This window comes from Ricinus communis, chromosome 7, assembly GCF_019578655.1.
Source record: "Ricinus communis isolate WT05 ecotype wild-type chromosome 7, ASM1957865v1, whole genome shotgun sequence".
In the NCBI taxonomy this organism is placed as follows: Eukaryota; Viridiplantae; Streptophyta; class Magnoliopsida; order Malpighiales; family Euphorbiaceae; genus Ricinus; species Ricinus communis.
Window position 1 is genome coordinate 19,591,921 of NC_063262.1, and position 13,506 is coordinate 19,605,426.

Consider the following 13,506-nt stretch of genomic DNA (forward strand, 5'->3'; position numbering starts at 1 on the left):
ATAGCATAAGAAAAAAATAACAAAACAAATGTAATAATATGTTAAGAGCAATTAAATTTTCAGTTTTAAATACATGGACTTGTCTTAGCATCTGTTAAGTCTAGTATTCAAAATATCCTTTTTTTGTTTTTGAGGTTCTGTGCAAGACAAGGATAACCAGGGTTCGGCCTACAAAAGTTGTCGGCTTTCACATGAAATTAATTATTTTAATTTTTGAATTTATAACTATTTTTTATTTTTTATAATTTTATTTATAATTACAAAATTTATAGCTATATATTTAACAAAATCAAACTTGTTTAACATACTTGAAATTAAACTGAGCTTTAGTTGCCCTCTTTTATATAAATACCGAGCCAAGCTCGAATTCAACTTATTTATATATAGTATTGAGCTAATTTCGAGCATACTTGAACATATCAAAATTATAACGAACTAAGTTTAAACTTTAAAACATAAAAACTTATCAAGCTCCAACTTAATTGGATTTTAGCGAGCCGAGCCTAAACATTGAAAAGCTCGGTTGGTTGACACCCCTATGGACTTGTTTTAGCATCTAGTAAATCTATTATTCAAAATATCCTTGATTTGTTTTTGAAGATCCAATAATAACATAGAAAAATAAAATAAGAGCTCAACTGTGAAAGCTAGTTTTGGAATGGACATTTATATGTCCCATGATTTTGAAGTTCTGTGCAAGGAAAGGATAGACAGGGTTTGGCCTAAAACTTTTGCATACTTTCACATGGAGCTATTGAAAACGTAAGGCATAAGCCATGTTTGGTCTTCTGACCAAGACCCACAGATTTAGGCTACAGTAATACCCAGCAGCATGCTCATGAGCATGCTGAACAGGTACACCTACAAATGTATTACCTGTGAGCATTACCTCCAAATCTACCTACCAACATGCATCCGGAATACAAATCCATCCCTAACTGCAATTTCATGATTTGATAATTCATTTTAGAATTTGTCCATTAAGAGTTGCTAACTTGAGTCCTTAATACGCAGATCTCAGAATTATGTCCAATTTCTTGTAGTGGACAAAACAGAGGAATTTTAACCCAAAACTCTATACATGAAGCTCACCACTTTCTAATTCCATCTATCTGCAGAATATCAACATGCAATAAAACATACTTTACAGCCACCACTATCGTATCAGACAGTATCAACATCCACCATCTCCTCCTCAAGTGCTTCCACATCCACGTTCTCGTCCTTGCCCTTGTACTTTTAATCAAGAATAAAACAGCTCTCACATCAGGTTTCGAGGATAAAAAACAATTAATAAGTAGCAAAAACTAAGCATCACAATAGCACTGGAATACAGTTTCAGCCAATGACAGGATACTTTTGATAATATAGGCTAAACCGTTATCTGCAATCTTAAGTTGTATCATGTACAAATGTGAACTAAGCATGCAAGCAATAACCTAGTGGAAGACAGATAATTAACTGAACAGACCTGTGAATAAGTAATCTGAGGGAGCGGTGGAGGTAGAGGAAGCAGAAATGGCAACTTTTTGACCTCATATGCAGCAGCTCCTTTGTGAATTTGCAGTGAAGCAGTTTCAACCACCTCAATACTCTCCTCCACTTCAACATCAACCAGCTCATCAATTGCATGAAAAGCAGCCATGCTGGTTGATGGTGCCAGACGTCCAATCTCTGAACCCTTAAGCTGCAAAATTAAAAAATGCAAGAAGCTCAATATTTTCTTAAATGGGATGCCAACTACACAATGCATCACCATCTCTCTCCACTTCAAAATCAACCAACTCATCAAGTGCATGAAAAGCAGTCATGCTGGTTGATGGTGCCAGACTAATGATATCTCTCTCTCTCTCTCTCTCTCTCTCTCTCCCCACTTCAACACCAACCAACTCATCAATTGCATGAAAAGCAGCCATGCTGGTTGATGGTGCCAGAATAATGCATCCTCTCTCTCTCTCTCTCAGATAATCATGGCATCAATAATTTTAGAAGCTATTCAAATATCCTTTTCATTAACAGGTGACAGTAAGAAGCATAATAGTCTCTGTGAGGAGAGGAGTAAAAGAGAAGTGAGAATGTATGGATACTACTGTGATTTTTTACTGTTGGTTTCAGGAAGCCATTAGCAAAACAGCAGCGCATTTTCAGATACATATTTAAAACCTAACTCAACAAACTAAATTACCTTGTCCAGCCCCTTGCAACAATTTTCACTTGTTGCTCATTCTACCAAATTATCAATGAAATCTTAAATTTACAACTGAGCAAGCGTTCATTATCTTTATGCAAACATGCATATCTACGCCACTAGTTGATGGAAAAACTACATGACTACTTAATAACAGAACAAAATTCCCCATATTTAAAAGAAAAAAGAAGACATGTAAAGAGAGGAGATGGGTTTTTTTTTTTGGGGGGGGGGAGAGGGGAGAGGGAGAAGAGAGAAAACCTTATCTGCAGAGGAGATGCATGCATAAACACTCTTTCCTCTCTTTTGTTTGCCTTCATTTCCTATAGATCGATCCCTGTCATTCCCATTGTCCGCCATCACAACTTCCTTGTTAATGTTCAACAGTGCAGCATTTGCATTCAATTGAAAAGACTTCCCTAGACTGATAGTTTTGGTATGATATCCTCCATCATTTGTCGAGTTCGCTAAAATTCCAGAAAATATGTTAGCCACGAAATGGTGTAGGCAATTTGAAGGAGCATTGGTGATGATGACCAGATATTGATGTAAGGGAATAACCAATTATCCAAGTGATGTAGAGAATAATATACTCAAGTAAAAGCAAGATTATACTGGTGAAATCTTTTTCTAGTCATTCTTGAGTCTCACATTTATATAATTTATAGCTGTTGGCCAAGTCTCTTACAGGTATTACTGCCAAAACAGCCTGCAGGTTTTCTTTCAAGTCAAGCCTCTAAAAACTTCTTAGCAGGCGGTTGTGTTTGTCTTTTCCTAGTACCTAGTCAAAATAGTAGAACTTCTAAGTTGCTGTTTTTAAACCAAAGCCTAATTGGAACTAGTCAATAAATATGCATCTATCCTATCAATTTAATTTAATGAATAAGATTGAGATTTCAGAAATTTCACATATCAAGTATCTGGTTGCCTTCATATATATAGTTGAGATTGTTAGGAACCAAGTTCGGTTGCAGGTGAATCTATTCTTATTAATGTGATAGAAACTCCCATTTATAAATTAATAAATATTTTGTCAAGGGTATTATGGAGATAGAACAACTACAATTCTTGTTCTTTCTTGTTTCTTTGTCATTCAGATGAGCATCCTTAATACTCCTGGAAAACGCAGTAAAATTACATATATCACGGTCAAATCTTTTCAACCCTGATTTAAACCCTGAATGTTATTATATAATCCACATACTAAGATCTTAACATCGGAAAATTCTTTTTACTGTATCAAACCTAATATGCGTCCATTGTTCCAAATTCAGTGATATAACTGTAGGCTTCTTTAGAATGTTCTCACAAGGAGAGAGGTGCCGTTATTATGGACAAGGAAACAACTTGAAAGAGAGATTGTTTTAAGAAGATATCAGGATCTTAAGATAATATCTAGACTTTGAAAAGCTCATAATTACTTGACTCAAGGAGAGGGAATGGAAATTCAAGGGTTTGATTTGCAAATGCAATTGTGAAGATACAGTATGATGAAAGAGTCGCCATAAACTAAACAAACAACAGCTCAACTATGACTAGCAAAGATAAGGTCCCAAATTTGACTCAGAAGGAATCTAGACCATAGTAATAAACAGTCTTTTGACAGTCTAGAACAACAACTTGGTTAACAATATTTGTAGTTTTACCGATATCTGCGGGTTCCTTAATTTTCTTTTACCCCCATAGAGGAAATAAGGTAATTTCAAACGAGTAGCCTCACTGAAAAGATAGAGGACACAGAAATAGAACTCTAGTCCTTTGTGCACAATAATATATGCCATTGACAAAATCTCTTACACGAGTATGTTTTTCCAAATATCTTTGTTTTCAATAACTTATAGAAAGATGCACTAGCATGAAGAAATGAATTTTGGCAGGTAACTGACAGACATGAGATATGAAGTGTGCTAACTCTAGGATCTTAACCAAGTTGAAAGACAAGGAAAAAGTTACTAATGGGCATTATGCTACTAATTACATGACCTTTTAAAAGAGACTTATTATTTATAATGAAGGTTGAAGGCTTGGTAAATTGTGTCATATATCAGAACGGGTATATGACCTACGCTTCCAGTATTACCCCAAATGCTTGGAGACATTTGTCAAAATGATAGATGTGATACAGGTTTTCCTATGTTTTGTACAGAGAAATATACCATATCACTGCTATCTAAACTTCTAATTGTTTTACAGAAAACAAAGAAAGTGCAATATCTAGGGACTAACCAAATGCTGATGGTTCCAAAAATTCTAGAAAGAAAGTCCGATAAAATATCACCTTTTTTAGATTCTTCTGCATTGTCACATTTAGCATGCAGAATGTTCTCCCTGGGAGAAGAATTATTTTGCACCTCATTCCTTGGGCTAATAGCATGAGAACCAGGAGCCTCTCCATCACTGACAATATTGATGCTTGAATCCTCTTCATTGCCACCAGTTGTAATGATGCCAGAGCCAAGCTGATCTCCCAACTTCTGAAGTCGACCTTGTGACCTATGCATTCCAATGAATTAATTGAATTATGAAAAACACCTAATGCAGAAAGGAAAAAAAAAAAAAGCCCCTCAATTAGAGAAGCTTAGAAAAAAAAAAGGATTGAAAGAGAGAAACTGTATTTAAGGAATCAAATGTTATAAAATAAGAATTTACCTTTTTAGTTCCTCTTGTATCTGCACATAATGCTTATGTGCTTTGACAAACTTCTTGATTTTTGAAATGGTCCTGGAAATTTCAATCACAATGTATGATGTGGTTAGACAGGAAAAAAAAAAAAAAGAAATTCCCCATCAGTAGAAAATACTGAACAGATGATATTGATAACTACCTTTTACATTCCTCTTTCTCTTTGGACAATTGAGAATCAAGCTCCCTAATTCTGGAACTAAGAATATCTGCTTCTTCAATTTTCTCTTGCACCAAGATCTTCAGAAAATGCATGCATCCAGTATCAAGATTCAAGTTTTAGTTGCATATGATAATGAAAGGCGTAGTGCCGAAGAAAAACATAATACTGAAAACAAGAATATGATCCTCAAATTGCAACAGATGCTTGCATAAGAAGAAAACCTTAAAACTTAAAGAACCACGTAACCTAATAATTCACATATAAACAACAAAAAGATTAAGAGAAACTGCACATAAAGGCAACTAAAAAACAGAGCAACTAACTAGACTGACCCTTAATTGAGATTTTTGTTGTTCAAGCATGCTAATCTCTGTGCGCACTTCTTTTAGCTGCACATTTCCGGATAAAGGATTGGCAAAAATCTAAAATAAAGACACTACAGATATAAGATATGTAGGATGTTAAGAATTGAACAGACTGAACTTTTCTAACCTGCTCCTTAAGAACAACTCTAGAATCAGCTGTGTTTTTTCTTCTTTTAACTTGATCTCCTGCCCCATCTGAGCTTTTCAAACTTCCTGAAAAGTCACTTTGGCCATCAAAATGTGGCTTTCTCCTGCGTTTTCTGTCACTGCAAAAGAAAGTTCTTCAAGAAAATATGTGTTGAACTTGAAGATGAAACAAAAAGAAAAGATAAACCAATATGCATACTATCTCATACAGAGTACAAGTGGAAAGTTGCCAAATTTGCTAAAAGAACACCTGAAGTTTTTTATTCTTTCTTAATCCCAATTAGAACACAACCAGCTTGCAATACTTACATCATGTTTCCAGAATTGTCCTTTAAAATGGAGAGTTCCAACTATATAAAGGATGAATAAAATGGCCGTTTATTTTTAACACTACCTAATGACATAACAAACACCCAAGCCTTAATGGAGAAGGTTCACAAGCCCCACTGTTCACTACAGAAGATTTTCGATGATATATTTAGTATATTTTGTCAAGCCTACTGAGGGCTTCCTTTAAATCTACATTTGTTAACGTGCAAGATAAGCATATTTCCCTACCATATTAAGAATGATATAGTAACAAAATTTCATTTGAACCCAAAATAAAACTGTGACAAAGACTTCTTCATAAGAAATCTAGATACTCACCTCCATTGCAGTTCAAATAAATGTTATGATACTATTGTACATCAAGCATGAATATAACAAAACAAAGCAGAGCTAATACAGCCACAATACAGACATTGAAGGAAAGGAAATACCAAAAGAACCTCAGAATGAATTATATTGCTACAGCAATAGATGGATTAGAGTCAAGTTACCTGTTTCTTTCAAGGGACCTGGAAGGGCTAGATCCTGAAATGCATACAGAAAAAGAAAAGGGAAAGGGGTAAGACTTAAGGTATGCTTACAAGGTCACAGTATAATTAAAATGGTAACCTAATATTTGATTTTACTTATCCTTTAACAGCTTAACACATGCCGTTTAAAAGTTAAGGAGATGAGAAGTACATATAACCAAGAAGATCAAGTGGACAACTCAGCTAATTCATAGCAGAAAAGAAAAAGTAAAAAAAGGGAAAATGAAAGAGCAATAGTGAGAGAAATATGTGTCTAACCTATAAGGTCACAATTTCTTACCGCGAAATCGGCGCTGGCCTCTTGTATCTTTTGCTGGAGAATACTTACGTCGTGGAGAAAACTTCATGTCAAGTTTATCCCTCAAATCACCACTTCGACGGTCCTGCTTATCTGCAATAACAAAGAAAATTGATCTTTATCATTCTAAATTCCTATAACAGCAAGCAGGGAACCAATAATCGATAACGTATGCTTACCAACACATGGAACAAAAAGAGTAACATAATAATGAACAGTGACAGTGCCTGCTTGTTATTTCCAAAGGGGCCATGAAACTATCCTCTCATATAATGGATAGAAACAGTACCTCACCATATTACAGTGGTAGTACCATTCCAATATCAAAGTAGAACGGCATAAGAATAGTCAATATACTCCATCTTCTTGTTGAGCAATAAGACAGGCAATAAATCGAATACCAGAGAATTCTCCCTCGTGCCATATTGAGAAATAATGGAAATCCAACATTGCATACAAAAGAAAACTGGTATAATCAGGAAATAACTTCCACAAAAACTGCAGGATCCCTTCATTTAAGAAATTCCTTCGCAATGGCAATGGCAATGGCATTCAAGGAGAAGTGATATGTAATATGAACAAGTAGCCTCCACCAAATATAGATCGTTGAGCATATAAGAGATAATATTTCAGAGCTTCACCAAATCAGACTCGTTTCAATATCATCAAAGAATTTGAACTCCACGAAACCTAATACCAATCCTTCATCAAATAGTTGCAGTTTGACAATGCAGTAGAGATAAACAAGAATAAAAATCACTATGCTAAACATCAAGACCAGTATAACCAAAGCTCAAGAAGGATTAACCCTTTCAGTCTATATCTTCACTTGTAAATCCAAAAGCCACATTGCTGATATGATAGGATATGAATCTCCAGAAGGCATTTCAATTACATCTCCAACCAAGTACATCAATAAATCCACAAATCTCCTTGTACACATTTCACAGGTATATGTTGGATATTTCAACAACTTGTACACAATACTTTTGCTAAGGCAAGCCTCTATCATAAAGGTTGCTTGTTCATCCAAACAAATTTTGGATAAGAGAAAACTAACAACATATGAGTACAGTTAAAAAAGAACCATATGAGATTCATTTCATCACATGCTCTGAAAATAACAAGCACGACAGCAACAATCAAGCAATGAAGCAGAGATATCCAAAAGACCCATAGCCAGCATAGAAATTGCCTTCACTCAAAACAACAATAACGATAAAAGATTCTTATAAATAGTGTTTGGGAAGTATAAAAATGCAACAATCCGATTCCATTGAGTTCTATCTAGTCAATTCTTATGTTTGGAAATATCACAGTTGTTAGTATTCACTCCTTTCAACTTGAGAAGAAAAAAAAACATTTTGAATAATCGAACCATTGCAAATGATTTATTCTAAACAATGCCATCAGCAAATGAAAAGGTAAACTTAAAAAATAAAAATAAAAAAAGAAGCTAAAATTTACCATTGTAAGAAGCGAAAGACTGGCGAAGGTCAGCATTTCCATGAGCAAAGGAGCAATTATGGCGATGACAGTGACCCTTTTGATATAAAGCACATAACCTGGTCTTGAAAAGCTTCCCTTCTCCCATTTTTAATTTTCCTTAAAATTAAAAATAAATGAATAAATTCAAGTGCAATATCAGAAACCAATTCCCAATTTCGTAATCAAAATACAAAAAGAAAAAGTAAAACAAAAAAGAAAAGAATTGTGAGTTAAATGAAAGAGAAAATGAAAAAACAGCAAAGCGGACGTACCATAATAATAGAGTACTAGAAATTCAGACAAAGAAATCCTATTTGGAAGAATGGAAACGAGAGAGAGAGAGAGAGAGAGAGAGAGAGAGAGGGCTATCTTGCTAAAATTCCAGAATTGGTGAATTTGCTATAAAAGAGGTGACAGCCCAAGCTTGGCTAATTATGGTAAGCTGCTTCCTTTAATTGGTGAATTTGAACATTTTGTTTTTGTTTTCATTGGAGAATGATGGTTTGAGAATTAATATTTTTTGTGATTATTTGTAAGGACACTATATATTAAACCTTTAATATCTTCTATTTAAAAATTAAATTTAATAATCACTAAATTTTAATTTCATTTAATTTTAAGTTAAATATTAGATGTTCTTTTTTGTATTTAATCCAACCAATTAATTGTTTATTATGTTATTATTATTTCGATTATAAAATTAAATTAATAAAAATAAATTTAATAAAAGTTTAATATTTATTATTAATTATGTAATAGTTATTAAATTATAATAAATATTACACTGTAAACTCAAGGCTAGATGAATCCTCAAGCTAAGACCAAGTGAAGACAGCTTTGTCATGGAAGGTTTTTGTACTCCTTTAGATTCTTGTAGCCGAGTTAGTCCTTTTGAATTATAGAAGAACATATCGTGTAAGCTAAAAACTCATAGCCAAAAGATCAAGAGGAAGAGATGAAGAGTTTAGAAAGCCATAAGAAGATTTTTATTTCTTGATAGATGAAAAGAATGTTGCTTGCTTACATTACTCAAGACTTCTCTTTATATAGAGGAGCCTTATTACAATAAGATAGTAAAGATAAGATGGAATCTTATCTTTTATACGTATATACAAAGGAAGAAAAGATAAGATTACACACTTTACATAAAGATAAATAATAACATACCTACTAGGACGGAAAAGATAAGATATGAATCTTATTTTCCTACACCTTTTTCTCAATTATTTCATGAATCATGGAGGAGAGAGATTGGGTGTTGTGTTGTCTTCATTGCCAACAAAAAAGGTGGGTTACCATGGACCACTATCATCATCTAGGGGCTGAGAATCTTGCATAATGGCATCTTGCTGTTCGATGGTCAGACTTGGATCATCTAGTGGTGATGGCAGCAAAGGTAAAGTGGATCGTTCAGTGATGGAGTGTTCAATCCATTAATTATCAGGTCCATTGTAAGTGCAGATAAGTGGTGTAGAGACATTGGTCCTTCCTGAATCATTTCTCAATTGTAGTGTGAGCTTTAGTTCCCTTGTTATTGGTGGAGGAGCAAGATGTAAGGACATTTCAATTGTTCTCCAATATTGACAGATATTTTGGGTGGCATAGGTATTTTCTGAGAACTTAAAGTAAGGTTTGTGAAGAATATAGATGGCATGATATCCTGAAGCCTTGAAGTCATTGTCTGTGAACAATTTATTTTCATGAATGATTTTGAGGAGATCTCTTTTCCATTGATATGGGGTTTTGAACCAAGTGAGATATTTCCATGGATATGTCCCTGTATTTGTATCAATATTGAAGAAGTATAGGAGGTCCATGACTGGCACTTCTATAGCATGATAACAAATTGTGAAAAGACACCATAGAAACCATAGTTTACTTTCAATTTGTGGATGGGTAGGAGAAAGATGATAGATTAAGCACCAAGTGTAATCTAGATAAAAGAAATTTGGTTGGATAGGTAGTGAGAAAGTCTATTAGATGATTGCCAATAATGGGACATCATATTTTTGGCAAAATTGTTGACATGTTTCGTTGTGAGATTTGTAGGAAGGTCTGGTGGTGAGGGAGGTTGCATAGACTTTTTTGAAGACGCAGAGGCCATGAAGATTATCGAAAGATTAATTGTTGAGGTGAGGAGGACAATAGGTTGGGGTTTTGGTTGTGGCTTTGATAATCTAGATAAGAAATCTGGGATGAGGTTTCTTGTTCCTTTTATATGCTGGACTTCAAAATCATACATGTTAAACCATGATTTTAACCTCAATAATTGCGGTTCTGGTAAGGTCTTCTGATTGGACTCAAGGATCTTTGGAAATGAAGAGTTATCCATTCGTACTAAGAAGTGTTGACCGATCAGAAAAAAGCCACGAATTGGAGCCTGGTGTATTCAGACTGTGACTGGAACCAATCTCTTAAACTGCCTGTGAATCTTGTTACAAATTCAGCAAGAACCTTTTTGAGTGTAGCACCATCAAAGGTCATTTGAAGATCAATCCATGCCAAAAATTTAGAAAGTTTATCTCTCCATTTTTTATGGAGGCAGATCATCAAAAGTGAACCAAGGTCCTGTTCCAGCTGCGGATTTCGACCTTGGGTGTGGAGCTCCAGTAGGAATAAAATATGACTGTGCATCCTCTGTGCCATCTTCAGGCTCTACTACTTCTGGAGAAGGTTCAGTAGTAGAGGTGTTCATGAGTATTTCTGTTATATCAGCCATTTCAGAGGTATTTGAAGAAGAATCAGAATCATAAGGGCTGATCAGACAAGGAAAAACTCGAAAATCTCAATGACAAGGAAAAACTGTATGGGCATGCATCAGGACAATTTTCTCCAGCAAAAAGACATTATCATTCAACATATAAAGATATTCTAGCGGTCAAATATGGAATAAAAAAGTTCAATTTTTTTCTGATCGGTTAACACTTCTTGGTACGAATGGATAACTCTTCATTTCCAAAGATCCTTGAGTCCAATCAGAAGACCTTACCAGAACCATAATTATTGAGGTTAAAATCATGGTTTAGCAAATATGATTTTGAAGTCCAGCATATAAAAGGAACAAGAAACGTCATCCTAGATTTCTTATCCAAATTATCAAAGCCACAACCAAAATTCCAACCTATTGTCCTCCTCACCTTAACAATTAATCTTCTGATAATCTTCATGGCTACTGCGTCTTTAAAAAAGTCTTTGCAACCTCCCTCACCACCAGACCTTCCTATAAATCTCACAACGAAACAGGTCAACAATTTTGCCAAAAATATGATGTTCCATTATTTGACAATCATCCAACAGACTTTCTCACTACATATCCAACCCAATTTCTTTTATCCAGATTACCCTTGGTGCTTAATCTATCATCTTTCTCCTACCCATCCACAAATTGAAAGTGAACTATAGTTTCTATAGTATCTTTCCACAGTTTGTTATCATGCTATAGAAGTGCTAGTCATAAACCTCCTATACTTCTTCAATATTAATACAAATACAGGGACATATCCATAGAAATATCTCACTTGGTTCAAAACCCCATATCAATGGAAAAGGGATCTCCTCAAAATCATTCATGAAAATAAATTATTCACAGGCAATGACTTCAAGGCTTCAGGATATCATGTCATCTATATTCTTCACAGACCTTACTTTAAGCTCTCAGAAGATACATATGCCACCCAAAACATCTGTCAATATTGGAGAACAATTGAAATGCCCTTACATCTTGCTCCTCCACTAATAACAAGGGAACTAAGGCTCACACTACAATTGAGAAATGATTCAGGAAGGACCAATGTCTCTACACCACTTATCTGCACTTACAATGGACCTGATAATCAATGGATTGAACACTCCATCACTGAACGATCCATTTTACTTTTGCTGCCATCACCACTAGATGATCCAAGTCTGACCACCAAACAGCAAGATGCCATTATGCAAGATTCTCAGCCCCTAGATGATGATAGTGGTCCATGGTAACCCACCTTTTTTGCTTGCAGTGAAGACAACACAACATCCAATCTCTCTCCTCCATGATTCATGAAATAATTGAGAAAAATGTGTAGGAAAATAAGATTCCTATCTTATCTTTTCCGTCCTAATAGGTGTATTATTATCTATCTTTATGTAAAGTGTGTAATCTTATCTTTTCTTCTTTTGTGTATACGTGTAAAAGATAAGATCTTATCTTTACTGTCTTATTATAATAAGGCTCATTTATATAAAGAGAAGTCTTGAGTAATGTAAGCAAGTAGCCTTCTTTTCATCTATCAAGAAATAAAAATCTTCTTATGGTTTTCTAAACTCTTCATCTCTTCCTCTCGATCCTTTGGCTATGAGTTTTTAGCTTGCACGATATGTTCTTCTATAATTCAAAAGGACTAACTCGGCTACAAGAATCCAAAAGAGTACAAAGACCTTCCATGGCAAAGTTGCCTTCATTTGATCTTAGCTTGAGGATTCATCTAAGCTTTCATAATTTTTTAAAATTTTAAAATTTTATTAAATATATAATATACAAATTATTTATTAATTAATTGTAGTATGATATAGATTAATACCATTATCATAATTGATATTATTATTTTTAAAAATTAAAAATATTATATATAATTAAAAGTTAATTTATTATTAAATATAATAAATATATTTTAAAATATTAGTTTTAAAATATTATTTAATTAAAAAATTAATTTATTAGTTAATATAATATTAAATATAATTAATATATTTATCCGATTAAAAAATTATTAATTAATTAATATAGTATTAATATATAATTAATATATTATTTTAAAAGCAGTCAGTGTTATTTAAAAATATAGTTTATTAATTAATAAATTAATAAAAAATTATAATTTATATATAAACTTAAATTTTTATATATAAAAATAAATTGAAAATAAAAATTTTATCGTTGCAGGCATTCTTGCACTCATGAACCTTGTTGGAAATCCTGTTCTTTAGGAAACCTAGTCTCTATCTTTGGGCGTCTAATATTCTTAATTTTGGTAAATAAATATCTTAGTATTAAAAATTCAATAATTAACTAATTTATTTATTTTACTAACTAAATATTATAAGCATCACTTAATTTTTTATTTTCATGATAACTATTTAAATTTAATGACATTAAAAAGAATAAATTCAATATTATTCAATTTAGCCTTATTTGAAATATTTATTCTTCAATTAAACTTGTATTTAATTTACATTAATTGTTATTTATTTTATATGATTATTACTATTATTATTATTATTATTTTAATAAGTCTAAAGTAGACCTGTTCATGGGCTGGGTACCCGCCCAGGCCCGC

General features: G+C 33.4%; 1 protein-coding gene across 4 annotated transcripts; it reads right to left on the minus strand.

Annotated features, from left to right (window-relative positions):
• Positions 1-931: 931 nt before the first annotated feature.
• On the minus strand, positions 932-8,628 carry LOC8277715 (zinc finger CCCH domain-containing protein 13). 4 transcript variants are annotated; one of them, XM_002515687.4, is made up of 12 exons: positions 8,464-8,628; positions 8,171-8,308; positions 6,686-6,796; positions 6,367-6,400; positions 5,526-5,664; positions 5,366-5,422; positions 5,013-5,110; positions 4,838-4,909; positions 4,467-4,681; positions 2,450-2,655; positions 1,472-1,687; positions 932-1,236 (listed from the first exon to the last, which is right to left on the minus strand). In XM_002515687.4, exons 2-12 carry the CDS (start codon positions 8,295-8,297, stop codon positions 1,165-1,167), a joined length of 1,347 nt encoding a protein of 448 aa, XP_002515733.1. In that variant the 5' UTR covers positions 8,298-8,308; positions 8,464-8,628; the 3' UTR covers positions 932-1,164. The 4 variants fall into 4 exon arrangements, with proteins under 4 accessions (XP_002515733.1, XP_015572712.1, XP_015572713.1 ...); XM_015717226.3 differs by having other exon boundaries at positions 5,526-5,679; XM_015717227.3 differs by lacking the exon at positions 8,464-8,628 and adding an exon at positions 6,883-7,393 and having other exon boundaries at positions 5,526-5,679; positions 8,171-8,302.
• Positions 8,629-13,506: the final 4,878 nt, after the last annotated feature.

What these genes read in the sequence shown, in the direction of transcription:
- LOC8277715 (XM_015717226.3), bottom strand. Translation starts at nt 8,297, where the DNA reads ATGGGAGAAGGGAAGCTTTTCAAGACCAGGTTATGTGCTTTATATCAA. An exon ending in GAGAAAGAGGAATGTAAAAG is followed by an intron (nt 4,910 to 5,012) that starts GTAGTTATCAAT and finishes TGAAATTTCCAG; the next exon opens with GACCATTTCAAAAATCAAGA. An exon ending in CTCAGATTACTTATTCACAG is followed by an intron (nt 1,237 to 1,471) that starts GTCTGTTCAGTT and finishes CTTGATTAAAAG; the next exon opens with TACAAGGGCAAGGACGAGAA.